General features: G+C 64.4%; 11 protein-coding genes across 11 annotated transcripts in view; 6 read left to right on the forward strand and 5 right to left on the reverse strand.

The window, feature by feature from the left end:
* PFL1_00745 (uncharacterized protein) overlaps positions 1 to 266 on the forward strand; it is a gene marked incomplete at both ends in the record, with an annotated part of 2937 nt that extends 2671 nt beyond the window's left edge. The window contains one exon of the mRNA XM_007878247.1: positions 60 to 266. Coding sequence (XP_007876438.1) covers positions 60 to 266 — 207 coding nt within the window. The remainder of the gene's footprint in view (positions 1 to 59) is intronic.
* A 207-nt stretch (positions 267 to 473) lies between these two features.
* PFL1_00746 (uncharacterized protein) lies at positions 474 to 1501 on the reverse strand (the record flags this gene model as incomplete). Its single annotated transcript, XM_007878248.1, has 2 exons — positions 474 to 910; positions 1045 to 1501. 2 exons carry the CDS (start codon positions 1499 to 1501, stop codon positions 474 to 476), a joined length of 894 nt encoding a protein of 297 aa, XP_007876439.1.
* Positions 1502 to 2430: 929 nt separating this feature from the next.
* Positions 2431 to 3818, forward strand: PFL1_00747 (uncharacterized protein; the record flags this gene model as incomplete). The annotated part of the gene is made up of 5 exons (XM_007878249.1): positions 2431 to 2450; positions 2577 to 2638; positions 2736 to 2833; positions 2937 to 3110; positions 3246 to 3818. The coding sequence occupies 5 exons, from the start codon at positions 2431 to 2433 to the stop codon at positions 3816 to 3818; spliced, it is 927 nt and encodes a 308-aa protein (XP_007876440.1).
* Positions 3819 to 4350: 532 nt separating this feature from the next.
* On the reverse strand, positions 4351 to 5636 carry PFL1_00748 (uncharacterized protein; the record flags this gene model as incomplete). The annotated part of the gene is made up of 6 exons (XM_007878250.1): positions 4351 to 4363; positions 4520 to 4815; positions 4932 to 5088; positions 5210 to 5292; positions 5399 to 5479; positions 5583 to 5636. 6 exons carry the CDS (start codon positions 5634 to 5636, stop codon positions 4351 to 4353), a joined length of 684 nt encoding a protein of 227 aa, XP_007876441.1.
* Positions 5637 to 6365: 729 nt separating this feature from the next.
* Positions 6366 to 8419, forward strand: PFL1_00749 (uncharacterized protein; the record flags this gene model as incomplete). Its single annotated transcript, XM_007878251.1, has 6 exons — positions 6366 to 6555; positions 6663 to 6730; positions 6833 to 7706; positions 7790 to 7942; positions 8060 to 8193; positions 8348 to 8419. 6 exons carry the CDS (start codon positions 6366 to 6368, stop codon positions 8417 to 8419), a joined length of 1491 nt encoding a protein of 496 aa, XP_007876442.1.
* Positions 8420 to 9068: 649 nt separating this feature from the next.
* On the reverse strand, positions 9069 to 14160 carry PFL1_00750 (uncharacterized protein; the record flags this gene model as incomplete). The annotated part of the gene is made up of 4 exons (XM_007878252.1): positions 9069 to 9336; positions 9481 to 13662; positions 13764 to 13909; positions 13996 to 14160. 4 exons carry the CDS (start codon positions 14158 to 14160, stop codon positions 9069 to 9071), a joined length of 4761 nt encoding a protein of 1586 aa, XP_007876443.1.
* Positions 14161 to 15429: 1269 nt separating this feature from the next.
* On the forward strand, positions 15430 to 16668 carry PFL1_00751 (uncharacterized protein; the record flags this gene model as incomplete). Its single annotated transcript, XM_007878253.1, has 1 exon — positions 15430 to 16668. The coding sequence occupies one exon, from the start codon at positions 15430 to 15432 to the stop codon at positions 16666 to 16668; it is 1239 nt and encodes a 412-aa protein (XP_007876444.1).
* A 571-nt stretch (positions 16669 to 17239) lies between these two features.
* PFL1_00752 (uncharacterized protein) lies at positions 17240 to 18060 on the reverse strand (the record flags this gene model as incomplete). Its single annotated transcript, XM_007878254.1, has 3 exons — positions 17240 to 17469; positions 17586 to 17680; positions 17795 to 18060. 3 exons carry the CDS (start codon positions 18058 to 18060, stop codon positions 17240 to 17242), a joined length of 591 nt encoding a protein of 196 aa, XP_007876445.1.
* A 3637-nt stretch (positions 18061 to 21697) lies between these two features.
* PFL1_00753 (uncharacterized protein) lies at positions 21698 to 22227 on the forward strand (the record flags this gene model as incomplete). Its single annotated transcript, XM_007878255.1, has 2 exons — positions 21698 to 21811; positions 21931 to 22227. The coding sequence occupies 2 exons, from the start codon at positions 21698 to 21700 to the stop codon at positions 22225 to 22227; spliced, it is 411 nt and encodes a 136-aa protein (XP_007876446.1).
* A 946-nt stretch (positions 22228 to 23173) lies between these two features.
* On the forward strand, positions 23174 to 23602 carry PFL1_00754 (uncharacterized protein; the record flags this gene model as incomplete). The annotated part of the gene is made up of 1 exon (XM_007878256.1): positions 23174 to 23602. One exon carries the CDS (start codon positions 23174 to 23176, stop codon positions 23600 to 23602), a length of 429 nt encoding a protein of 142 aa, XP_007876447.1.
* Positions 23603 to 24404: 802 nt separating this feature from the next.
* PFL1_00755 (uncharacterized protein) lies at positions 24405 to 26159 on the reverse strand (the record flags this gene model as incomplete). Its single annotated transcript, XM_007878257.1, has 1 exon — positions 24405 to 26159. The coding sequence occupies one exon, from the start codon at positions 26157 to 26159 to the stop codon at positions 24405 to 24407; it is 1755 nt and encodes a 584-aa protein (XP_007876448.1).

The following is a 26159-nucleotide window of genomic DNA, read 5'->3' on the forward strand; positions in this document are numbered from 1 at the left end:
TCTTTGTCGTCACCCTCTCCCCCGCCGCCGAAGCCGATCCGGAACCGTCGCTGGACAAGGTCGACAAAGACGACGACGACGACGACGAACTCGAGCCCGACAAGAGCGGGGCGGACAAGACCACGACCAAGAACAAGAACTTCGGCACGGGAATGCACTACCGTGCTCCTGCGCGGTGGGCGTCCGAGGCCGAGGTAGAGGCCGAGAGCCTGGGCACGGGCATGCGCAACTGCTGGGCCCTCGTGCAGGCGCACGGCAGCGCCTGATTAGGCGCGGGCGCGAGGGGCGGGTGAATGCATTGTTATTGCTGCCATTACCTGCGGACGTCCCCCGTCCGGAAAATGTGACGCTGCTAGCATCGGCGGCCAGCAGCGCATACGAGGACCTGATGCTGCCTCCTCGTCCTGCTTCTCCTTCGACATCTGCATCCCGACTGCACCTCCTCTGCCGCTCCTTTCAGGCCGAAGATAGGGTTAGGCGAGGGCCTTGTCGGCCTCCTCCTGCCGCCGCGCCGCGAGCTCCTTGATCTCGTCGGGCAGGCCCTGGGGGAACGTCTCGGAGAGTAACGAGGGCAGGATGCGGGCGTGGAAAAAACGGCTGGCCTTGTCGGCGCCCGAGTGGTGGTAGACGGCGCCGACGAGGGCCTCGAGGCAGACGCCGCGGATCTTGAAGAGGCCTGTCTCGAGCGGGCCGCGCTGCCCGTCGGTCACGGCGGGCGTCCAGCGCATGGCCTTTTCGAGCTGCAGCTCGCGCCCGATCTTGTCGCCTAGTCTCGAAGTGTGGACGACGTCTTCGAGGTCGGGCGACTCGAGCAGCCGCTGGATGTAGGAGCGCGAGGATGCAGAGAGCGAGGCGGTGTTGAGGCACGAGTGGAGGAAGAGGACGACAAACATCTTCAACGATCTCCGCCCTGCGGGAGAGGGGAAGCGAATGCCATGGCCGAGCCGAGAAGAGCATAGAAGGCGACGACGCGAGAGTCAGCACATGGAGCCGCCTATCGCAAAGGTGCCCAGCCTCATCGGCGAGGGATACGGCGCCACTTACCGAGGAAGGCGAGCCGCCTGTTGTGGCCGTCCTTTGCGTACATGAAGCTCTCGTGGGTCATGGCGCGCTTGGCGAGCTCGGCGTCGTTTCCGAGGAGATTTGTCGAGGGGAAGGGGGGTCGGGAAAAGTGGGCGAGGATGTCCTGGGACGAGAGGTTGGCGCCGAGCGGCTGCGCTGGCACGCGGCCGAGATCGGACGCAGATGCGGCGGATGTGGATGATGGTGGTGGCGGCGTCGACGATGCAGACGATGAAGAGGACGAGGATGCGGCCGAAGAAAAGGCTGCCGTCGCTACCGGCGAGGGGTGGGGGCGGTACGGGCGTGCAGAGGAGGAGAGGGTGCGCGTCGACGTCGACTGTGTCGGCTGCAGCGGGCGCGGAGCAGACGCGGTCCTGGCGGGCTGCGCTGATCGGGCTGCCAGGCCGAAGAGGGAGGAGGTCGCTTTCCTGGAGCTCATCGCGAGGCAGGCCAAGGTCGAGTGGGCGGCAGCGGTGATGGTGGATACGAATGCAATGCAGAGCTCGAGGACCGAGTGAGAAGGGGGCGGTGGGACTTGAGGGCGGCAGAGGGGCGCGGTGTAGGCGGCCAAGGAGAAGCAAGGATGAGCTCGCCGGGTGCGAATATCAGCGCCGCAGATAGGCGGTGTGAGGTAGCGAGGATGGCGAGGTAGGGGGATCGGACGAGGAGGAAGAGGCCACGACTGGGTGTGATGGTGAGCGCGGTAGTTGAAGGTGGTGGTGGTGGCTGGTGGTGCTGCTGCCGAGAGCGGTTTTTTCCTTCTGCCTCGATGGGCCGGCCTGGCTGGTCCTCGCCCCCCTCAAGGCCTGGCCTCGCTTTTCTTCTCGGCGGAGGGCGGGCTGGCTTCTGGGCGTGGCTCTGGCTCGCTCGGTTCCGCCCGTCGTTGCGTCGAGTCGAGTCGAGGGGACGACCGCGACGCAAGCCAGGGCGTGCATCCCCAGCCTGCGTCGGCCCGCGCCCCCTGCCATTCGAAAAAAGTGCGTCGTCCCAACAGCGCCCACTTGTGGCCAGCCAGAAGCAAGCAGTCCGGCCAGCAGCTGAGGCCACGCAGCGAGCGAGAGAAGAAAAAACCCAGCTGAGCGGGCTGGCCTCTCGACTGACGGCGCGCGCAGCCCACCGGCCCCTGCCTCCTTGGCTGGCTTGCACCCATAGCTCGACCGACGAACACCAACCAGCCATCTTGTCTCCGCAGCCACCGGCCATCACTACCATCACCACCTCGCATCGATCGCCTTCGACACTGCACGTCGCGCCACGCACAGTCCGCCACCTCGCACGTCAGATCGCCACTTCGAACCCTCACAGACCGCCTCGCTCACCTTAGCCAGCCGCCCCCGCCGCCGCCGCCCACCACATACTACTCCAGCCATGTCTCCGGTCCAAGTGCCGTTAGTGTCTCCTCTTGCCGCCACGCCTGTTGTCGATGGGGCTACACCCGGCTCGACCAGCTGACCATGCCTCTCGAGGATCGCTGCCGCTTGCACGCCTCCCCTTTCTATTTCCTCCGGTTACAGCCCCGCCCCCACCGACCCCACAAAGTCGTCGATGAACTGGGCCGACGACGTCGACGAGGATGGTGAGCGCTTTGCGTCTCCGCCTGGCTCACGCACTTCTTTGCCGCTCCGCTCACTCGGACTTCCACTCGGCCTGACTCACTTTGCATCTCCCCTCAGTCACGCCCGACGCCCCCAAGATCGAGGAGAGGGATGAGGGCAACGGTGTCAAGGTCATCATCGAGTACCGCACCACGCCGGAGGGAAAGAAGGTCAAGGTACGTTGCAGGTGCCCCGATGCCTGCTTGCGTCCTCAGGACGTGCTCTGACCCCGACTGACCGCCGGCGACCGCTATGCTTGCGCCGACTGCTACGCACCAGATCACCCGACGGGTCAAGAGGACCCTGATCAAGACCAAGGTCAACCACGACGTCGCAGAGCGAAAGGCGTGGACCAAGTTCGGCCAGGAGAAGGGCCGCTCCGCTGGTCCGCACTCGAGCACCACCACGGTTGGCGAAAACGTGCTCCTCAAGATGGGCGCCGGCAACAAGAGGGTGAGTAGCGCGGTGCCGAGGCTCGCTGACCAGCTCATCTGTCAGGGCACCCAATCTGCCCACCTTGACCAATCGCTCACCTCTCCATTGTCCCCCATCCCCTTCGCCCCTGACCGCTGCCCCGCTCGAATTCAGGATGAGCCCGAGGTCGACGAGATGGACAAGGTCCGACAGCAGCTCGCCAACAAGAAGATTGTCTGCCGACTCTGCAAGGGCGATCACTTCACCACAAAGTGTCCCTACAAGGACACGCTCGAGGCCATCCCCGGCGCCGGCGATGCCGATACCCCCGAGGGCGGCGAGGGCACCCTCACGCCCGCCGCCATGGACCCGACCAACCCGGCCGTCGCCGCGAGCGCGGGTGGAAAGTACGTTCCGCCCAGCATGCGGGCTGGTGCCAAGGGCGCCGGCGAGAAGATGGGCGGGCTCGGCGGCGTCTCGAGAGACGACCTGCCCACGCTGCGCGTCACCAACCTCAGCGAGGATGCCGACGACGATGACCTGCGCGACCTTTTCAGCCGGTACGGCCGCGTCGTCCGCGTCTACGTCGGCCGCGACCGCGAGACGGGCGCCTGCAAGGGCTACGCCTTTGTCAGCTTCGAGATTCGCGAGGATGCCGACCGGGCGAGGCAAAAGGTCGACGGCAAGGGCTACGACAACCTCATCCTCAGCTGCCAGTGGTCGCTGCCGCGAGGAGAGCGCCCTTAGAGGCAGTCGGTTGCGCCGATCTCCGCTGCTGCCGTCGCGCTGTCCACCGTCTCACACCGTGCCTTCCGCCGTGAGCCTCGTTGGGTGGCAAGGCAGCTTTGCACACGGCGACACCTGGCTCGCTTCAGCCTGATCCCCCCCGGCATCGCCAGGTTTCCCGCCCCATCTCCTCGCTCCTCACCCCGCCTTGTTCCTGTACATTTAGCGCCCGGGCTTCAACCAAAATCGCAGGCTACCAAAACCCCCGCCCTCCGCTGGAGTGGCAGTGGCAATGCGCGACGGCTCAGCACCCTCGCGCTAGCGCCCATGCCGGTAGCGACATGAGTCTTGCATTTGACACGAGGAGGCGGTGCGTACCATGGCGTTGCGACACGAGCGTCTCGGCGATGCGGGTCCGCGTGCACAAAGCGGGTCGAGGTGAGTTCACGGCGAAAAGGGGATCGATGCTGGCGCGTCTAGAGACTCGGGATGGAAGGGAAACGGGGTCGAGACGAGAATAAAAGCAGAGGAGCCTGACCGGGCCGGGCCTGGCCTAGGTGTAGAACCTGTTGCGACAGGTGGAGCATGCGGACAAAGAGTGGAGGGGGTTGGACAGGTTAGCCACCGATCGTCACTTGCTCGCCACTCGTGCACGATGCGCGTGGGCCAGAGAGTATAGCGCCATGGGACGCTTCTCCGCGCCTTGCCTCGCCGACACTCACTTTCGGTTCTCGTTGGGTCCAAACAGGTCGAGGCGGATCTCGGGGAGCATCCTCTCCTCGAGCAGCCTGAGGCGCTCCTCGAGGGTGTTGTTGATGGTGATCTTGCCGCCGTGGCCGGCGAGGACGACGCCGCCGAAGCTGTCCTTGCTCAGTCCCTCCTTGACCTCGACCGACGCCTCGCGGCCCGACTTTTCCTTGTAGTCGGCCTCGGCGCCTTTGGCGGCGTCCTGTGCCAGCTGGACGTCGTTGGATCGCACCGTGACGACCACCTTCTTCTCCATTAGTTGTAAGAGGCCCTGGTCGGAGCGCAAGGCGGGAGTGGAAGGACGAGGACGACCGGAAGTGGGTCAGCGCACTGGCCTAGGCTGCCTGCCTCAGACCATCATGCAACGCCCTGCCTGCTGCGGCTCACCTGGAGGATGAGGTTCTGCAGTAGCTTCTTGTACGCCTCCTGGTCGTCGGTGAGGCCCGAGAGGCGCTCCTTTGCCTGGTCAAAGAGGGTCTGGAGGTGCTGCTCGCGGGTCTGGAGCACTTTCAATCGCGACTTGTTGGTCTGGGTGGATTGGGCGCTGGTAGGGGCAAGAGGGCGGAGCAGAGCGACGAACGTTGTCGGCGCAACTGCGGTCAGCGAAAGCGCTCGAGGTCGAGTTCGAGTTCGAGGGCAAGGGCGAGGGCGCGGGCGTGGCTCACATCTTCTGGGCGGTCTCGGCCTGCTTCTTCTTCTTCTCGTACTGCGAGTCGATGTTGATGGCCTCCTGACGGACGATCTTGGCCTGTACGGCGGCAGATATGGGGAATTGGTGGACGCCATCAGCGACCTGCAAGGCCATCAAAGGGAGGCCCGCAGCGAGGGCATCGGCAGACCGTGGCCGAGCTCACCTTTTCGATGGCAAACTCCTCGTCGGCCTTGATCTGGATCTCTCTGGCCTTTTCCATGGCCTCCTGCTTGATGAAGGCCACCTGTGATGCCGGGCAGGAGATTATCAAGATGGCCGAGGTGAGTCAGGATGCTCCCTGGGGGAGGGTTGCTGCACTACCCTAAGGTGCTGCTGCTGCGGCTCACCATCTTCTTCATCTCGGAGAGGACCTCATCGTCGTTCATGGGTCGGCCCGACATTGTGTATCGAGGTGCGGGTTGCGGTGGGCGGATGAGATTAGCGGCGGGTGGGCTGTCAGCGGCAAGGGCAATGCGATGACGATGCAGTGGTCAGGGGCTCAGAGAGGGTGGCGCTGGTGGTGGTGGTGTCGAGCCAGGAGCAACTAGGCAGGGTTGCGATCACGCACGCGCCAACTCGCTCGCAGCCACACCAAGGCGGGCGGCGGTGCCCCTTAGCTGGGCTGGGCTGGGCTGGCCCCCGCCCCGCCCCCCTTTCTCTCCAGGCCTGGCCGCTGTAAGCAGGCCAGGCGCTGGGCCAGGTGGGGGCGTCACTTGGCTTGGCCGACTGCATCGGAGCCGTGGGGCCGCTGCCTTGGACAAGGTGGAGTTGCGCTGCCCGATTGCCCCGTCGGCCGCCGACCCCATGCCTGCCTGCAAAAACAGCATCGGCCAGCGATGAGCCAGGCCAGGCCTGGCCAAGCCAGGGTCAGGTCGTCCGTTCAGGGCCCACCCAGCCCCAACACCCACCATCCCCTCCGCTACGCCCTTTCCGCACCGGCCAGCTCGCCTTCCTCGCCCTCCTCCCTCCGTCTTTCATTTGCCCCAGCGTCATCACCGCGCGCTCGTCCTTTTTTCCCGCGCCGCCTTCCCTTCTCTCCTCTCGGTCTGATTGCTGCTGCGACACGTCCTCGCTCGTCCTCGACCTCTCGACCTCGCGCTGGCTCGCGCTCTCCTCGCCACCTCGTCGACATGTCTTCCGCTTCCCACAAGCCTGCCACCTCCTCTCCTGCCAAGGACGACGTCGCCTCTCCATCCAAGCAGACCAGCAGTGCAACCGCCGTCGCACCCTTTGATACCGAAAACGGCCAAGCTCAGCACAGCAGCACAGCAGACTCGCCAGAGCCCTCGGGTCGCACCAGTCTCGACAAGGATGGCGCAGGTAAGTCTCGCCTGCGCTCCACTCGCGGGCGGCAACGCGGCGCAAAAGACACCTCATGACACTCACGTGAATAACCTCATCCCTGGTTCCTGCCCTCGTTCCGATAGAGGAGCACGCGAGCCGCAAGCGGGAGAGGGAAACAAGCCTAGAGCCTTCTGCAAATCCATCCCCCAGCGTGAGTCTCGTCCGGTCGACAAAGCAGCAGAGCTAGCGAGGCTGGACACACATTTGACCTCCGCTCATCCTCTTTCTGCCCGCGTCTTGCACCACGCCACAGACCGCCGCCACGCCAGACTCGCTCCCACTGAAAAAGAATCGCCTCCAGAACGACAACAGCGCCTCTTCCCGGCCCGAAGACGTTGCAGAAGAAACCGAGCCTGCCGAAGAGTCGGTCGAAGACAAGGCAAAGGCCGCCCCCGAGACGGAAAGGGTCGGCCAGATCCGTCAGAAGGTCCAAGACCTCACCTGGAAGGAGGGCAAAGATGGCGACGCCGCAAAGGACTCGACAGCCCCTGGCGGCAAGACCACAGAAGCCGCAGAGGAGGCATCGACGGCGGCAGCAGTCCCCGGATCGTTGTCTCAAGAGGCCAAGGGGGCCGCCAAAGTTGAGACCAAGTCCACCTCTAGCCCTGCCGAGACCCCCGCGCCCGTCAGGACCCAGCCGACCTTTTCCTCCTTCAGCGCCAGTGCATCGCCCTTTAGCTCCGTCCCAACACCTTCGGGATCATCCTCGACGGCGTCGGGCAAGGGCGGCTTCGTCAGCTCCGCATCGCCGTTCAAGACGTTCGCCCAGGGCTCTGCCTCGCCATTTGCCAAAGGCGGAGGTATCAAGCCCAGCAGCCTTGGGTCCTCGATTGGGGGACACCACGAGACCACCACCATCAGCGCGGGCTCCGCCTCGACGTCGGGCTCGTCGACACCAAAGGGGTCCAACCTCGGCTTCGGCGCCTTTGCCGGCGCGAGCCCCCTCAAAAAGACGATGCCGGGACCCGGCGCCAAGGAGGCGTCTCCTGCGGCCGCTGATCAGGCTCCGGCCACCTCGGTGGCTTCGTCCAAGAGCTTTTCCGAGCAGCTCTTGAGCGAAGCGGATTCGGCGACGACGGAGACCAAGTCAAAGGACCGCCCGGCACTCGACGCGGCGGAGCAGGAAGGTGAGCTGAGCGCGAGAGACCAGACCGAACCCGTCAGCCCCGGCCCTGCTGACCTCCAAACTTGTCAAACCGCATCACTACAGTCATCACGGGGGAAGAGGACGAGCAGAGCGTCCACAGCGTCCGGGCCAAGCTCTACACCATGGCCGACGACCAGAGCTGGAAAGAGAGAGGGACGGGCACGATCCGCGTCAATGTGCCGAAGTCTCGGGACGGCAAGCACTCGGCCAGGCTAGGTACGTACTGCGTCGGCCAGGCCGGCATCTTGAGAGGTCGCACCAGCTCACGTCCTCCCTGCCCTCCGCTCTCCTCCCTCTATCCTCCTCATGCGTCCCTCTGACCGATGCGCACAGTCATGCGGGCAGACGGCATCCTGCGCCTGATTCTCAACGTCTCGCTTTTCCCCGGGATGAAGTGCGAGCTGCAGGAAAAGTTTGTTAGGATCGTGGCGTTCGAAGACGGCAACCTGGCCCACTTTGCCATCAAGGTGAGGAGGATCCGCCGTGCTCGCCCTCGGCGCCATTGCCGTCGTCGTCGCCGTCGCAAGCTGGGATGAGTGAAGCCAGCAGGAGCGAGCTATCCTGACACCAACTTCTTAATCTTCCCCCTGTCACCCGGGTCGTGTGGCGCCCTTCTCGCAGATGAGCAACCCGACCAACGCGGTGGCGTTTATGGACGCGGTTCAAAAGCAGATCTCCAAGCTGTCCAAGTAACGACTGCAGCGTGCGGTCGGCGGATCGCTGCAATAGCAGCAGCAGTGGCAGCGGCGGCAGGAGCGGCAGGTGTGGGTGGTAGAGCCGTCTTTTCACCCTCTCCCTGCACCCGTCGAGGTGCGCAAGGGGGGTGGTTGACCACCGATCTCCAAAAAAGAGGCCGAAGGGGCCGAACACATGTCGTATGCATGGCTAAGCCACCACATCGTCACTACCATGCTGCTGCCCCCCCTGCCATTGTTGGCAGCGGCATGCAATGGCCACGCGGTCGTACAACCTTCCTTCCCTCCCCTCCCCTTGCCACCAGGTACACGCGAGCAGATGCAGGCCACGCGTCGAGACTGCACCCGCGACTCGACTCTGGGCTATACGCGGGTCCATGACATTCGGGTTTGTGGGTTGCCAAAGGCGGGTCGACGATGAAGCGGGGCGAGGCGAGACGAGGCAAGGCGGAACGAGACGAAACGGAGAGGAAAGGAGCGAGTGGCAACGACAAACATGGGCCAGTCTATCTACAGCGGCGGTCTTCTACCATCCTCGTCTATGTTGTTGATGCACGCAGCAGCAGGGAGGCGATGTGATGGGGGGGACGGGGTGGAGCCGAAGGGCTATGGGTGGAGGACGACGCGGACGGGGCGGGCGGGCGGGCTCAGGCGTCGTTCATGAGCTGGAGGACGTCGAGGAGGGTGGCGGCGCTCCAGGCCTGGGTGGCGCACGAGTCCGGGCAGTGTTTGCCGTCGGCCTGGGTGAGTTCGGGCAGGCCGGCCCAGGGCGAGGCGCGCACGTGGCGGCGGTGCTCGAGGAGCAGCGCATTGATGCGGTGCGTCATTTCGGCCTTGGCCACGCCGGCCTCGGAGCCAAAGTGGAACACGGCGCGAAGGTAGTAGCCCCGCAGCCACACCCATTCCGGTCCGTTGCTGCAAGAGGGGAGGGAGGGAGGGAGGAGGAGGAGGAGAAAGCGACAATGTCGGCGTCAGTCGTCGTCCAGTTGAGCTCGTACAGACGGACGTCCTGAGGTGCCCGCCTCGACGTGATGCCGCCTCGACCCAACGCCGACTCACTGGTAGTTCCAGCCGCACGACGTGGCGGGATCGTCGTTCTCGGTCTGGTCGTAGTTGGGCCGGTAGTTGTAGTCGGCCGGGTCGAGCGTCTTCATGCCCAGCGGGCCCACGAGAATCTTGCGCGCATTGTTGAGCGCCAGGCGGGCGTGCTCCGGGTCGAAGAGCTCGGGAGCCACGCACATGGCAATGGGAAAGTTGGAGCGGAACTGGTAGTCGGCCCACTCGCGCCCCTTGGATGATCCAAAGATGTCCTTGTAGATGCCCCTGCGGTTGACCAGGCTCGAGTCGACCTTGTACTTTGCGTCCTCGTTGGCCGAGGCGGGGACGTAGTAGGCCTCCTCGAACGAGCGTTGGAGCAGGTCGGCCCACTCTTTGTACGTCACCAGGCGCTTCTTGCCGTCGACGGTCGCCTCGACGCCCTTGGCCAGCTTCCACTTGCCGCTTCGCTGCAGGCCGTCGACCCAGGTCAGGGTGCTCTTGAGCAGCGCCGTGATCTCGATGGCCGCGCCGTCGCGCGGCGAGCCGGGCACGCCCTTGTTGCCGGCGCGCGCCGACGAGCCGTTCTTGTCCTGCCAGGTGCCGCAGTTGTGCTGGTTGCCGCCAAAGATGATGCCCGTCTTCCAGTCGACGTCAATGTCGATGTTGAAGCCGTCCGGGTGCATGTCGTTGTCGATGGCGGGGCCGGCATTGTACTCGCGGAAGTGGATGCCGCTGGCGTGCCGCTGCAGGATCTCCTGGATCAGCTCGGCCACGGTGCTCGAGTACGAGTAGGCCTTGGCGTCGTCCCAGGCGATCCACTCGTCGTCCTTGGGGAAGCGCCGCTTGACGGGCTCGTCGAGGATCTTGACGCCGTCCGGCGCCATCTTCGTGTAGTCCTGCACGTTCTGTGCAAAGAACCACGGGCCGTCTCGGCAGTTGTAGCGTGGAGTCCGACCAGAGTCGAGCAGATTGGGGATCAGGCCGTGCTTGAGCGTCGAGCCAAAGGCAAGGATGTGCTCCCTCGCCGCGCCGTACATGCCCGTGGCCAGGTAGAGGCCGCGCAGCGAGATGAAGACGTCGCGGCCCCATAGCCGGGCCCATGAGGCCGCGAAGAAGGGGAGGCCGGCGGCCATCGACGCGACGTCGCGGTCCGGCCAGAGCGACGCCGTCTTGACCGTGCCGTTCATCTGGACGGCGCACAGGCCGAGCGACTTGGTAAAGTCGTGGCTGTGCTGGACAAACGGCGACATCTGCGAGATGGCGCGCGCGCGGGCGGCCCGGTAGGCCGTGTTGATGACGAGCGAAAAGTACTTGGGTCGCAGGAAGTTGGGCACGGTCGAGGCGATCAGGTCGAAGCGCTCCTTGAGCCAGGCGGCGGGGGCGGCCAGCTTGGGGAACAGGCCGACCTGCCTCTCGAGGCGGGCGTGGACGTAGTCGAGCGCCCAGGTGCCCTTGCGCAGGTGGCCGCACAGCGGATGGCCGAGGTCGTTGCGCTCCATGATGCTCCTCAGCACCGACATCCAGCCCTCCAGGCCGCAGTAGACCAGCTTGCCGTGCTCGGGGATCTCGTAGACGCCATCGCTGCCTCCGGTGACGTCCTTCTCCTCTCCGTCGGCGCGGTGCAGCAGCACGTTGAGGTGGACCAGGTCCAGCGAGGCCATGGCATCGGCCGCGCCCTTGGAGCAGATGGAGTCGACGTCGGCTCCGAGGCCGGACATCGACGTGCTAAACACCATGATGCTGCCCGGGGGGAAGCTGTCCGGGATGCAGATCTCGGTGTAGGCGCCGCCGTCTTCGTTGGTGCCCTCCTTGAGCTGCGGCGTCTCGACGTCGACGAGCTTGGACTCGAAGCCCCGCAGCTCCTTTGCATCTTCCTTGACGTTGCGGTCGACGATCTCGAGCGACTTGCCGAGGATGAACGTGGCCTTGGTGCGGTCGAGCCGCACGGGGCTGATCGAGCCGCGGTCCTTGCCGCGGGCATTGAAGGCCGTGTGGGCGAGGCACAGGAAGCCCTCGTGCGTCTGCGGGTGGACGCGGTGGACAATGATGTAGTCGTTCTCCTGGTGGACGTGGCCCTCCGAGTAGCCGCGCAGCACCATCTCGGTGTGCAGGTGGTTGACCAGCCGCTTGACGGCGCCGATACCGCTGGCCTCGGGGTGGGCGTTGGTGGCGTACTTGCGGCTCTCCTGGACAACGTCGAGGGTCTTGGGGTACAGGTCGTCGAAGCCCTTGGTGCTGCCGATGGCGGACCACGAGAAGGCAACCAGGGCGCCCATGGTCAGGGCGTCCTCGGTCGTCCTCTTGGACGTCGGGGTCTCGTTGTCGTGGGTCAGGTCCATGAAGAGGGCGTGCGGGCTCGAGCCGTCCAGCTGCTGGATGGTGCAGGGGACCGGCGCCTTGGAATCGGGCAGGGTGGCGGTGCCCTCCTCGTTCAGGCAGGCCTCGTCCATCGATCCAATCGGCTTGTTGACGCCGAACCGGTAGAGGAGGCGGCTCTCCTCCTTGGGATCATGCGCGTTGTCCATCTCGCGGATGAGCGAGTTGATGCCGAGCCGGCTGACAAAGTGCACGTCCATCTCGGCGCTGCCCGTGAAGAGCTCGGCGCAGACGTAGAGGTTGGGGTTGGCCCGGCGCGCAATGTCGAGGAAGTGCTCGCCGACGTGGATCGGCGTCGAGTGGCAGTTGTCGATGCGGAAGGCGTCGAACGCGGACGCGAGGAGCAGCGTGTAGGCCTCCATGTGCTTCCAGAGGAAGGGTGAGTCTTCGGGCTTCTTGCCGTAGCGCAGCTTGACGCAGTCGCCCCAGACAATCACCTCGCGGCGGAGGTAGACGCGCGACGACGGAGACGCAAAGTCCTCGAGCGGGTCCGCGGCCCAGATCCAGCCGTTGTTGGCCAGGGCCAGCTCCCTGGGATCCCGCTTCTTGCACGCGGGGTTCTTCGGGTCGAGCCGCGTGAAGTAAGGCTCGAAGAAGGGGCTCGATGCGGTGATGGGTCCGAGCTTGGGGCCGTTGGGGTCGACGCGGGTGTACTTGAGGCGCCCGAGCAGGTTGTCGAGGATCGCCTTGACGTCGTCGTCGTACGTCTTGTAGAGCGAGCTGTTGACCTCGTCGATGACCTTGGAGAAGAAGTCGAGCGTCTCAGAGTCGGATCGCCCGCGGCAGATGGTCCTGAAGATGGAAGCAGCGAGGGGCGCATCGAGGCTGGTGACAAACCTGGCGCTCAGGGCCATCTGGTGGTGCAGGGCATGCTCTCGGACGATGCTGGCCGCCTCCTGCAGCGAGGGGCTGTCAGGCAAGCTGAGAGCCTTGACGGCCGCGTCATCGGCCTGGCCCTTCTCCCATGCCGACTGGAATGCCGCCGTCTCGGCCTTGACGTCGAGTACGTAGAACTGCCAGAGGTTGAGCTTGGGCAGGACGTGGTCCTTGATCCCGTCAACGATGGCGGAAGCCTCCTGGTCGCTCTTTGGCTCCGTCGGCAGCCCGAGCTCGCCGAGCTTGCCGCTGTACTCGAGGAGCGCGCGGTCGAGCTCCTCTGCCGGGGTGAGGTGGGGCGAGTTGAGCGGGTTGTAGGCCGCTTCGGGGTGCTCGTTGAGCCAGGGGCTGTTGTGGGCCGTGTGGTTCCAGACGACGTCGCTCATGCTCAGGATGCCCCACTTTTCCTTGATCTTGGCCATCTCGGCCTTGATGATGCGGGCGCGGTCCTCCTTGGTGGCCGCCTTGCCCGTCTTGGCGTCAAAGAGGTCGTGGGAGAAGTCGGTCTGGTCTGCGATCGAGTAGGGGCTGTTGCTGGCGCCCCTGACGTTGAGCGGGGGAAAGTGGAGCATGTTGTAGCCGGCCTCCTTTGCGCACTGGAGGTGGGGCTCCCACTCGCCCAGTGACCCGGCCCACTTTGCGATGAGCGTCTGCAGGACGAGGCCGTCGAGCGGCAGCAGCTCGACATCGCCGGTGACCTGGCCACCGCCCTTGTCTGCCGACAGAGGGCGAGAGTCGGGGCCGAGGATGGGCTTGCGCACGGGCGCCTTGAGGACGGGGTCGACGTTGAAGTAGCCGTGCTTGCCCTGCTTCCGAGTGCGGCCATCGCTGCTCTTCTTGAAGAGGTCCTCGTCGTCTTCCTCGGTGGTGAACTCGACGTAGAACTCAAAGACACCGGCGCGGTCGATGATGAGGTCGACAAAGTTGGGGCGGGTCAGGTCGGCGGGGAAGCTGTGGGTGCGGTGGGCCGGGGCGCTCGCGAGGATGGTCAGCGTGCGTGTCACTGCGCATCGAGAAGGCCTCCTCGTCGCGGGGAGATGTTGGACACTCACCTCCTGTCGACGAATGTGGTCCTGTCAAACTGGCTCTTTGACGCGGGGTAGTTGGAGAACAGTTTGGCCTGCTTGGAGGCTAGGCTTCCGGCGTCGATGGAGAAGCGCAGTAGGTAGGGCTCGAGCGGTGCGGGCAGCCGGATGTACTGTCGAGGGGGAGAGTGGGAGGAGGAGACGTCAATACGAGTGCATGCTGATGGTGGGTCCGGGAGGGGCCTGCGCGTATGCTCACGGATCTCTGGTCGGAAGGGCTGCCATCCTCTTCGAGACGAAGCTCAAAGACCCTGAGAGGGGACGAGGTGGAAGGTGCGGGCTGCTTTGTGGTCTTTGGGGCGCTGCCGTTGCCCTTTGGGGTGCCGTTGGCCGAGGATGCGGCCTTGCGGACGGGAGCCGGCATGGTGTCGAGCGCCTCGCTGGCGTGCGGAAGGGTATGCGGAGGGATGCGGTGGTGTGGAAGTCTAGGGGGTGGAAAGAGTGCGAGCGAGAAGGGAAGACGAGGGGACAAGGGAGAAAGGGGGGGGGGGGGGATTGGTGGTCGTCGAGGTGAAAGAGACGAGGGGATGATGTAGGCGGACCGGCTCGTCGTCGATCGAGAGAGGCTGGGGTGGCGGAGATGGCCAGACGAGGGAGGGGTCGCGGGTCGAGAAGAAGCAGCAGCGAGCAAGCAAGCAAGCAAGCAAGCAGGCAAGAGAGGGCTCGAGCGTGGCTGGATGGAATGCGCAGTCGCCCCCTGGTCGAGATCGCATCGATTCGATAGTCGGCAGGCAAAGAGCCAGAGGCAGGCGCAGGCCTACATAGGCCAATCGGACAGGCAGGCAGGCAGGGTCTCGAGCTGCCCGAGGGTCGCCCGCTCGCTTGGCAGCCAAGCAACGAGCAAAGCAACAGCTGGCTGGCGGGGGGCAGATGGGCTCATGGTTGGCTGCCTGTCCAGGTGGCCCGCCCGATCGACGCATCAAGCCGCAGCGAGGTGACATCGTGTCGACACCGCGCGGGCCCCAAACGACGCGGCGGGACGCCAAAAAGCAGCCAAGCCAGCTGCGCAGCCCATGCAGGCATGCAGCAGGCCAGCGGCAGGCCAGCAGCAGCATTGGGGCTGGTTCGTGGTGCCCCACAGATGGCCAACGAGGTCGAGTAGTGATGCAGGCGAGGTGAGATCTGGTCGCCTGCTGTCCAGCTTGCTTGCTCGACCAAAGCAAGGCAGGCAGGGCTGACTACAGCCAAGACCAAGCCTGGGCCCTGGCCTCTGCTGATGGTGGTGCAGGCCAGCGAGGCGGCCAAGAAGAAACGCAAAGCTGCCAGGCCGCAACGCGATGGACCCTTGCTTGGGCCTAGGAGGCCTTGCTGCACCATGCCGTCGATCTGCGCTCCGTTTCCATCGCCCAACGTCCGGTGGCCAGCCTGCAGATCGCCGCGCGCGGATCAGTGGTCAAGCCCGATTAGCCACCAGCCCGATTGGCATCTCCGGGTTTAGCCGTCAACTCGACCCAAGGCCGAGACGCTTGGGATGGCCCGTGGGCGGGCCGGCTATTGACCGCTCCCGGGGTCAACTAGCGCTGCCTAACCCAAGCAGCTAACTTACCCCGGACGACCTGCCACCACCACCACCGCTGCCACTACAATCCACTTCTCCACGACGCACCCCCCCAAACCCACCATTTCGCCCGCCATGTCGCTCTCTAGCCCGCAGGGCACCTACAACAACACCTCGCTCCAGACTGTCCACTTTGGTCCGGGCATCGTCTCGGCCGCCCTCCCCGCCTCCCTCGCCAAGCTCGGCGCCAAAAAGGCCTTTGTCCTCACCGGAAATTCGCTCGCCACAAAGACCGACATCATCAAGGACATCCAGTCCGTCCTCGGCGACGCGCACGGCACCACCTTCCACTCCATCGGCGAGCACGCCCCCGTCTCGGGCATCCGCGACGCCACCAACCAGATCAAGCAAGTCGGCGCAGACGTCATCGTCGCCGTCGGCGGAGGGTCGCCCATCGACGCCGCAAAGGCCATCTCCTACTTTATCCACGAAAACGACCAGAGCACCAAGGGCAACGACCATCCGGACTCGTTTATCCCCATCATCGCCATCCCCACCACCCTCAGCGTCGCAGAGACGACCGCAAACGCCGGCTACAAGTCCGACGACGGCGACAAGATCGGCGTGCACCACCCGGCCGTCATCCCGCGCACCATCATCTACGACGCCCAGCTCACCCTCGCCACCCCGCAGCGCCTCTGGCTCTCGACGGGCATGAGGGCCGTCGACCACGCCATCGAGTTCCTCTACCGCTTCGACACCCACCCGCTCCTGCGCGGCCAGGTCTACAACGCCATCCGCGAGCTATTCACCTTCCTCCCGCTCTCGAAGCGTAGTCCGGACGACGTCGACATCCGCCAGCGCCTCCAGCTCGCCGCCTTCATCTCCCTCTGGCCCGAGCTGCGTCGCGGCGCCCTCGGCCTCAGCCACGGCCTCGGACACAAGCTCGGAGCCACCTACGCCATCGGCCACGGCATCACCTCGTGCCTCACCCTCTCCCCCGCCATCATCCACACGGCCCAGAGCGACGAGACCCCGCTCGAGGCCCTCGCCGCCCTCGCAGGCGCGCTCGAGTACATCCCGGCCCCCTTCAACCCGAGCCCGCAGCCACTGGCCCCCGCCGTCGGCAGCGCCACATCCCTCGACGCCGCGCAGCTGAGGAGCAAGGGCGCCGAGGTCGGAAAGGCCGTCGATCGCCTCGTCCGCGATCTCGACCTGCACGTCACCCTCAAGTCGCAGGGCGTTCCGCGCGAGGACCTCGAAAAGATCACCCAGAGGACCCTCGGCGCCGATAAGCCGAGCGACTCGGACGAGTACAGGAAGATCCTCGAGCTCCTCGAGGGCATCTACGACGACCAGCAGGGCCAGCTTTAGAGGCAGGGCCAGGATATATGTAGCAGCAGCAGGATCGGCAGCGGGCAAGACAGAAAAGTCGAGGCAAGAGATTGCTTTGTGTATTGTTCAGGGCATTGTCCGAGAGCGGTGGCCATGCTGATTGCTGACGACGGAGAGCGACATCGCGCCGAGACGCAAGTCGATCCGGACCCCCCGGCGTGCCTGGGCGAAGGGGGAAGGTCCGAACGACTTCGTCCAGCCATGCGAAGCGTGCAGGGAAGCAGAGACGGCGCGCGGCGAGGGGGGAGAGCGGGCGGGCGAGCGGGCGGGAAACGGAGCATGGTAATCTATGTACAGAATGCGAGGGCGGTGCTGAAGGAGTGTGGCGATTGTGGTGGCGGCAGCGAGTGGCGGCGGATGGTGTGCGATGATGGCGGGACGAGCAGAGCAGAGCAGGGCAGGGCAGGGCAGAACGGGACAGCAGGGCAGGTCAGGAGAGCGAGTGCAGAGAGCACAGAGATGCGTGCAAGAGGCAGAAAGCAGCCACGCTCCTTGGGCATCGTCTAGATGTCCGGAGGGCGAGAATGAGCAGAGGGCCATTGACGGCGGTTCAGACGACGTCGATGCCGATGAGGTCGGCGGCGAAGAAGCTCCGTCCCTCGGGTGCCGGTGCCGCCGAGCCCGAGGTAGGAGGAGCCGGACCGCTGGAAAACTTGGGCGACGTGTTGCCGCTATCGCCAAAGACGACGACGATGTAGTCCTGTCGAGCCTCGAGGTCCGAGGGCAGCGTGACGCTCTTGTTGCCGTCGTTGAGTGCGAAGCCGTCGGCCAGCGTCCACTCTGCCGCGCGTGTAAGGACGGTGGGGGGGTAGACGGAGGAGGAGGGGGAGATGACGGTCAGCGGGGTGCACGACGGCGGCTTCGACATGGTGCAGGTGGGGGGTCGGGCGACTCACTCAGGTTGAGGCCTCCGGCGCCGTCGGCGGGCTCGTAGCCCAGCATGATACGGCCCTTGGGGTCCTTGAGCTCCTCTGGCTTGTCCGCCGTCGACCTGTCAGATTGAGGGACAGAAAGGAAACCATGACATGTCAGAGCAGCGCCCACGCCGACGCCAACGCGCCCACGACGAGGCTCGTCGCGACAAGACGAGGCGAACCAAACTCACCAGCTAACGAGCTGCTCGGACCCAGCCGTCCAGTTCTCTCCACCGGCAGGAGCAGTGATCTTGGGGTTCCAGACGATGCGCTTGACGAGGTCCTCTGACTCGCGCTCGTCGAGGGAACGGTCGAGGAGCATGTTAGGCCAGTCGACGTTGCGCCTCTGCCCGCGGACCATGAGTTCGGCCTCGGACGTCGAGTCCTGGCCCACCGGTCCACCGAAAGCCGAAGTCGCAAGGAGCGAGGCGGAAAGGAGGAGGCTGGAGAGCTGCATCGTGCTCGGATCGGAGTGTATGAGGCGCTGAGGGGGACGGAGGGCGGCTGTGGATGGCGGCGAGAGGGGGCGGTAACAAGAGGATTTGGCAGCGGGAAGAGAAAACTGAGAGAGGAGTAAAAGGCAAGAGGGAAAGGGCACTGGGAGGAGTCCGTAGCGGCTGAAAGAGAAGGTATCGGAGGGGGCAGAAGGGGCCGATGGGATCTGGAGGAGAGGCGCCATGTTATATAGCCCGGATGGGGCGTGGCGTGCCCAAAGTCGCCGAACCTGCCTCCATGACCGTGGCGTCCCCCAGAGCGGAAGGGCGCCGGAGGCCACGCACCCCAATGCCCCACTCTCGCCTGACTGCTGTGAATCACTGCGGCCACTCTAGAGGGTCACACCGACAAGAGGAATGACGAGGACGCCGTAGAGGCGTTCCGTCGACGGCGAGTTTAGCATCCAAGCATCGACCTTTGGTCGGGGTGGACTGACGCGCGCCGAGGCTCAGGCTCGGCCCCTTGTCGAACGACGGCACGGCAGACTGCCTCCAACTGGACGACGGTACTGTACTCCGTTGTGAAGGTGGGACGGCCCGCAGTAGTGTGCGTTGCTCGAGGACAGGCCAAGAGGTGAAACCAGGAGGAGTGACCAGGAGGCGCAACCTGTAGCCGATTGACTTAGCTTGCGCGCTAGATGGCTCGTACGGCGACTTCCGTCGGACAGCAACCTAGTCAACGGCGAGGCCGTACAGGGCCACCGCAGAGGTGAAGAGAGGCGCCCGCCGAACAAGGAAGGGTCACCAGGTCACTCTACCGGCGCTTGTCTCTCGTCGAGCGGAGGACCGGTCGCACACGTACCTACACGTACATACACTTCTCCAACGAGGTCTATATCTAGCGTCGCGAGCTAGCGGTTAGCGGTCAATCAGTCAAGCGAAGCGGGCGGATCCTCATCTAACCGAACCTGCTGCCTCGACCCCCTGCCTGCCTTTTGCTTTTGCATGGTCGGGCCGCATTGCGTAGCGCGGAGCGGTTGAACGTGGACCGCTCAAGGATGCGTGCGGGTCGATACGGCGCGGTAGGTGAGAGAGTGGCTTGCCCCGCACCCTCGGATTGACGGCTCGATGACCGGCCCGTTGGTCGACGTCGGTCAGGCGGGACGGCACGACATGTCAAAAGAATAAGAATAGCAGCAGGCAGGCGGGGAGGGCGGTGACGTCTCGCCTTGTACCGGTCGATAGCCCTCGGAAGAGAAAGGCGAAGGCACCGAGGGTCCTTGCACGAGGATCGACCCGAAAGGCCCGGCGGTCCAACGAAGTAGAGTTTTGACCCTGGCCTTGGGCGGGGCGCAACGGCAGGCTAGGCTGCCGTACGGCAGCTCCTACCGCCTTTTCGGAAGGAGGGGGAGATGGGCATGAGAGACGTCATGCTGATCCTGCTGCGACACGGTGGAGCACCGCAATGGCAGGCAGGGGGAACAATGGAGGGGCCGGGTTGAAGTGTTTTCCATCCGTCGATTTGTTGGAGCACCTCGACGCCCGTCGACCATGACCTTCCCGTTGCGGGCAAGAGTCAGAAAAGAGTGATGGACGGCGCCCCTCGTACGGTGGATCAATCAGCATCATCATCATCATCACCTAACCACGCACACAGGCAAGTACAGTAGTTGCTCTAGCTTCGCACAGAGCCAGCTATCTTTGGCACCCGCGCATCGCATGCAGAGACGACGAAGTCGTGACGAGCGAGCGAGCGAGCAAGCAAGAGAGAGTGAGGGTAAGTTCTGTACGTAGAGAGGCTCGACACAGCGTCCGTTCATCGCTTCAGCTGGGAACTTGCCAGCTCGAGAGGCTAATGTGCACCCCGCACGTTCGGTCAAACAGGTGGACTGCCACGGAAGGCGCTGCTCAGCGCGCGGAAGGCCGCGTGTGTGTGTGTGAGCCTGTCACGGACTGCTCCTCTGCTGACGCCGTCGTGCTGTAGCCCGAGAAGGGCGGTGGTGTTGCGACCAAGCACATGTAGTGCATCCTTCCATCCATCGTTACTGTAGAAACAGGTCTTCGGCCGCGAATATGGTGCTTAGCGAGGGCGAATGGGCGCAGCGGCACCGCGCGTAGTAGGTGACTCTGCGACCGCGGGGTCAAACGAGGACGAGGCTTCGGAAGCACGATGGCGGCACCTCGCCAAAGCGCCATCTTGCAGATGAGCCTACATAGTACGTTAGATGTCACGCTACTTGGCCTCTTGCTTGTGGCTCGTCGAGCGAAGTAGATGGGGACAGATGCCTTTGCGCTACACGAGGCCAGGGTGAAGCCCTTCGCCCTGCTGTGCCCACATCATCATTGAGGTCTTCGCTGTCGTCTCGCCTTGCTTTGCCTGCTCACCCACAGGGTCACCTTGGACTGAGCATGAACGCCGCTAGCTGCCCCGCCTGCCAGCCGGTCTTCCTGCCTGCCTGCTAGTCGCTGCATGCTGCACTGTCGAGCAGCTGCTCGACACCATAGCCTGCGACAGACGGCTTCTAGTGGGTCGTTTGTCCCATGACCCTCCGCACGACCATGCGCTCGTCCATTTTGCCAGCGCAGCGCGACTGAGGGACCTTGTTCCCACGGCTCGTCATCGTCGCCCGCGACAGTGTTAAGCCCCGCAGACCAAGTCACTCTAGGTCGAAGAGCAAAGATGCCAGCGCCGGTCAGTAGGCCGGTTGCGTTCAGGAGATGGCCGAGAGATAGGGGCAGGCAGTTTCGACCGGAAGAGCTTGGTCGTGGACACGCGTCTCAGAGCTCGACGGAAGAGCCGGTCTCCGCCCCGGTCTGGAGCTTGCCATCGGCCACCTCCGCTTCGGACCAGGCCGATGTTGATCAGAACAAGGTTGGCGCCGTGCCGTGCGGCTGTGCTCCTCGCGGCTCGACCCGGACGGATAGGGTGCCGTAGCAAGCGTGCTCGTCGGGCAGCCCGACCTCCGAGGGGCGTAGTCGACGAGGCCAAAGCGTAACAAAAGCCACCACCCTCGACGTCTGGTCGCGACCGCGACCACGTTGGCCCACGCCCCGAACGTCAGGCGGCACTACCTTGTGGCGGCCGAGCACGAACACTGCCCTCGGCCGTCGCCGGGATCCTCGGGGCGTCGACAGCCACCAATTCGTCGTCCACCCTCACGGGCCGCCAGCCTACCCGGACCGACTGATCTGCCTCGCCTTCGGCAGGGCTGTGCCACCGCAGAGGGCAAACCTATCGTCCAACCACCATCTTCACACCCTTTCAGTCGCCCCCTTTGTCCGCGAAACGTCTTCGTCTGACGGCCCACGCGTCTTCCCACGCCACCCGGACAAGGAGCAAGCTTGAACGCCCCGGGCCACAGCATGGTCGACGCCACGCCGCACCACAAGGTGCGACAGGTTGCTTGACGGAGGCACACCGCTGCCGTTCCGGTTGGTGACCCTGGCCGGCAGACGAACTCCGGTCGTCGTCCCAAGGCAGCATCGACCATGGGGCACGCAACGCCGTCCTTCGAGAGGGCGGCTCGAAGCACGGCTGTCCCAGCGAGCCAGCTGCTCCAAGGCCGGGCGATACTCTGCTGCACATCGAGGTAGGACGAGCTACGAGGACAACCACGGCTACTTGGTCACGGTCGATGGGATAAAAGGTCGGGGTCTATCATGGTTCCCTCTCTCATCGCCATCATACAACCACTCAGACAGATTCTCACTACCGCTCTCTCTTGCCAATTCTCGCAACCACAACCAATCTCCCAACCCAGCCAATCTAGCAAAGTGAGCTCTACCTGGCTCATCGGCTCGACGGAACGGTCTGGCCCTTTGCTGCGGAAGCTGATCCTTGCCTTCCGTTGCTCCCCCACGCGCCCTACTACGCCCTCCCACACCTCCAGCAGAATGCAGTTCACCGTCAAGACCGCCCTCGTCCTTGTTGCCCTCGTCGCCTCGGCCGGCAGCGCCATGGCCCAGGGACCTCGTCAGATCAGCCACGGCAAGGCCGGCTGCAAGATTCCCGCCCCGGGCAAGATCCCCTCGGGCAACGCCCTGGGCCAGTGCCCCAAGAACGACTGCGCCGCCGCCCTCGACCTCCCCAAGTTCTGCGCCCTCTGCAAGAGCGCCGGCGGCACGCCCACCGGCTGCTAAGCTGCGGCGGGCTGCACGATGGCGGGCAGCAGGTGAAGCTGGGTCGATAGCGCAGCTTTGGCGATGTCCAATCGCGTCGCTCGTCGAGTCAAGAAGACGTCCTTGGCTGGACATGGCGGCGCGCAACATGCAACGCCATCGCAATCCGACGCGACGCTGCCTCGCTCCGCCATCCCAAGACTCCTGGTTCCCTCAATGGCAGTCTCTGTATCACCCTGATGCGGTGGAAAAGCCACGGTCCCCAGAGCTTCCATTGTCTCGTTCCCCTCACGACTCGCCCGTTGAGGCGTAGTCAGTTCCCTCGTCCCCTGATTCAATCAAAGTTGCCTTTCCGTCTCTTCCTCGGGCATTCGGACTGATTGCTATTGCCTCGTGTGTGCCTCACGGCCATGGGGCGCACGCGGCAACTACGCTCGGCGCGAGCAGAACTGACCTGCCCACGCCCCCCACGGTGGCTTCAGTGCAACGTCAAACCGCGTGGTTCAAAGGGGACCGGGGCGAGCGCCATTGGTCCGGCTAGCCCGAACCTAGTTGGATGACAAGGACAGCGACGTCGGGACGGGGGGTCGGCATGGCTTCCGGTCGTTGTCACGGTACGCCACGTTGCGCCCGAGCGGCCAGTTGGACGCGGGCACACGGCCCGAGGCGAACGAGCTCGCAATCAGGCCGGATCGCCTCCGTCCTGGGACTCAACGTACCTGTGTCCAAGATGCGAGGCACCAGCGAGCGAGTTTGTGGGCGCTTGTTCGGAGGAGAGATGCCCTCGATGGCGTCGCAGGGATGGCTGCCGTGTGGCATAGGTATAAAGGGCGAGGTCGGGCGAGGGAATCGTGACTCGTCTCACATCTTCATCGTCTTCTCGTCTTCCCCTACATCCCTTACCATCGCATACGCACTCTACAAGGTGAGCGGTCATCCTTCGCAAGAGGGCAACGGCATCTGCTCCCCATCTCACACCATCACCTTCCTTGCCCTCGCGGAACAGGCCTCGACAAGATGAATGCACGCGTCCGCCTCGTCCCCTCTTTCTTCCTCCTTCTCCTCGTCGTCGTCGTAGCCGCGGCCGCTGGACCGATCAAGCACTACCGCTACAGCACACTCACGTGCAAGGTGGACCTCTCGCCCTCCTCGAGGGACCCGAGCCGCGCAGCACCGGTGGATCCGGCGACGCAGCCGCGCAACGTTCTGCGCCGCTGCGCGCTTCGACGCCGCGACGGCGCCCGCAACGAGCTGTGGTACGCCTGCGACGGCGCCATGACCGACTTCGACTTCTGCGACGCCTGCGTCTCCGTCCATGGAGAGGGCAACTGCTACAAGTGGTTGGCGCAGCTTCGCGTGGCAGCTGCTGAGCCTGAGCCTGAGCCGGAGCCTAAGCCGGTCGTGGCCGAGTCGAGGATCGAGCTCCTTCCCGCCAGGCTGGGATGAGAGTCAGAGGGTTGGATCGCCGTCGATGCCGAGCAGAAGACATCCCAAGCAAGATCCTTCGGAACGGACATTTCGTCGCCATCAAGGACCGACGAACGCGATCAAGCACGGGCAGAGGAAGGTTTGGTCTCAGTGGTCGGATTCGGGATCATGGCACGGGTGGTCTAGGTCCGCGCCACGAAGCTAGGGAGGTGAGGTGGGATGATGGAAAGAAACGGGAGCGGGAGAAGGGGACGGTTCTACAGCCCAGAATACACGAGGGGAAAGAAAAGCAACGAATGTGTGTGCACGCGCACAAGGAAGAGGATCCCCGGAGAGCGGGAGCATCCAGTGTCCCGGCTGCGGTGATAAGGAATGTGCGAGTCAACCTCTGGTGATCGAGGTCGAGCTAGTGAGGGGGGGGTGGGCGAGATAAAGTGTCCAGGGTCTCGTCGAGGGTGGTCAGGCCCGAGAGGAGAGAGAGGCGGGGGAGGGATGAGGATGGTGACGGGAGGAACAATGCAAAGCCAGAGAACGATGACAAGAACGAGAGAGAGCGGGTGGCAGAGAGAGCCGGGCCGCAACGACATTGGACTGTTGGATCGGAGGGCGGAGCGGATCGAGGATCAATCCTCGACCCAGCGCCCGCGCCGCGATGCCACGAGCCCCGTGCGAATCGAGCCCGGCCTGCTGCTGCAGCTACCTTGACGGCCAGGTCAGGCCATCCCGATGGAGAGACAGTCGCGAACCAGGCGCGACAGCCGTGCCCCAGGAGCGGTCCTGACCTTTTCGGGGAGGAAAGGCGGGCAGGGGAGCCCAATCTCTAGAGGATGTCGAGGCCGAGGTTAAGCCCGGAGAGGTCGAGGCCCTTGTTCTCGTTGGTCGACTTGACGTTGTGTCCGCCGTTGTAGTAGTAGACGTCGCGGTCGACGCAGCAGCCCTGGGCCGAGGTGCAGGTGGCGCTGCCGGGGACCTTCTTCTGCTCCTTCTTGCCGCCGAGGCCGAGGATGCTGATGCCGATGGTGATGTCCGAGAGGTCGAGCAGCTTGTTCTCGTTGGTCGAGACGACGTTGTGGCCCTGGTCGATGTAGACCTGCTTGTCAGTGCACGTGGGCTTGTGCGGGGTCTCGGGCACCGGCTTGGGCTTCTCGGGCGTCTCGGGGACCGGCTTGGGCTTGTCGCCGGTCGGCTTGGGCTTGGGCTCGTGCGTCTTGGTGGTCCAGTTCTGGGTCTTCGTGTGGTGGTGGTGGTGGGTGGGCTTGGGCCTGGGGGTGGGCTTGGCCTTGTCGGTGGTGTCGCACTCCTCGGGCTGGGGCTTGGGCTGCGGCTTGGGCTGCGGCTTGGGCTTGGGCTTGGTGACGCAGGTGCAGTCCTCGTCGCCGTTGGTGCGGCGGTAGACCTCGCCCATCAGGTCGCGGGCCTGGATCGACGACTCCTCGTCGCGCTTGAGCACCTTGATGATGGCGAGCAGGTCCGAGATGTCGATCAGCTTGTTCTCGTTGGTCGACTCGACGTTGTGTCCGCCGTTGTACGACTTGACGCCCTCGGTGGTGCGGGCGAGCAGCTGGGGCTCGTCGCGCTTGAGGATCGAGATGAGGGCCGTGAGCTTCGAGAGGTCGATGAGCTTGTTCTCGTTGATGGACTCGACGTTGTGGCCGCCGTCGTAGGACTCGACCGAGTTGGTGCGCTTCTTGAGAACATCGACGATGGCCGTGAGCTTGGACAGGTCGACGAGCTTGTTCTCGTTGGTCGACTCGACATTGTGGCCGCCGTTGTACTTGGAGAAGCTGGGGGCGTTGCGCTTGAGGACGTCGACGCCGATCTTGATCTTGGAGGCGTCGACGAGCTTGTTCTCGTTGGTCGACTCGACGTTGTGGCCGCCGTTGTACGACTCGAAGGTGGCGTGGCGCTTCTTGAGGATGTCGACGAGCGCGGTGAGCTTCGAGAGGTCAATGAGCTTGTTCTCGTTGGTGGACTCGACATTGTGGCCACCGTTGTAGGACTCGACCGAGTTGGTGCGCTTCTTGAGCACGTCGACGAGAGCCGTCAGCTTCGAGAGGTCGAGAAGCTTGTTCTCGTTGGTCGAGTCGACGTTGTGGCCGCCGTCGTAGAGCTCAATGTCGCGCTTGAGGATGCTGATGAGGGCGGTGAGGTCCGAGGCGTCGACGAGGGCGTTCTCGTTGACGTTGACGACGTTGTGTCCGCCGTTGTAGCTCTTGATGTACGAGATGCACGAGTGGGGGACACCGTGCCAGACGCGCCTGTGGCCGCCGCCGAGGACCTCGAGGTCGAGGGTGAGGTTGCTCAGGTCGACGAGCTTGTTCGAGTTGAAGTTGTAGACGCTGTGGCCGGCGTCGTAGGTGGAAATGTACTTGTGGCACGTCGACGACTCGCCGCGCTTGAGCAGATCGATGCCGAGGCCGAGGTTGGAGAGGTCGAGCAGCTTGTTCTCGTTGGTCGACTCGACGTTGTGGCCGCCGTTGTACGACTTGTGGCTCTCGCCCCAGTGGGGGGCGCCGCTGACCATGCCCATGGCGGCAGCGAGGAGGGAGATGGAGAGGGCGATCTTGGAAGGCAT

This window comes from Pseudozyma flocculosa, assembly GCF_000417875.1.
Source record: "Pseudozyma flocculosa PF-1 unplaced genomic scaffold scaffold00002, whole genome shotgun sequence".
Taxonomy (NCBI): Eukaryota; Fungi; Basidiomycota; class Ustilaginomycetes; order Ustilaginales; family Ustilaginaceae; genus Pseudozyma; species Pseudozyma flocculosa.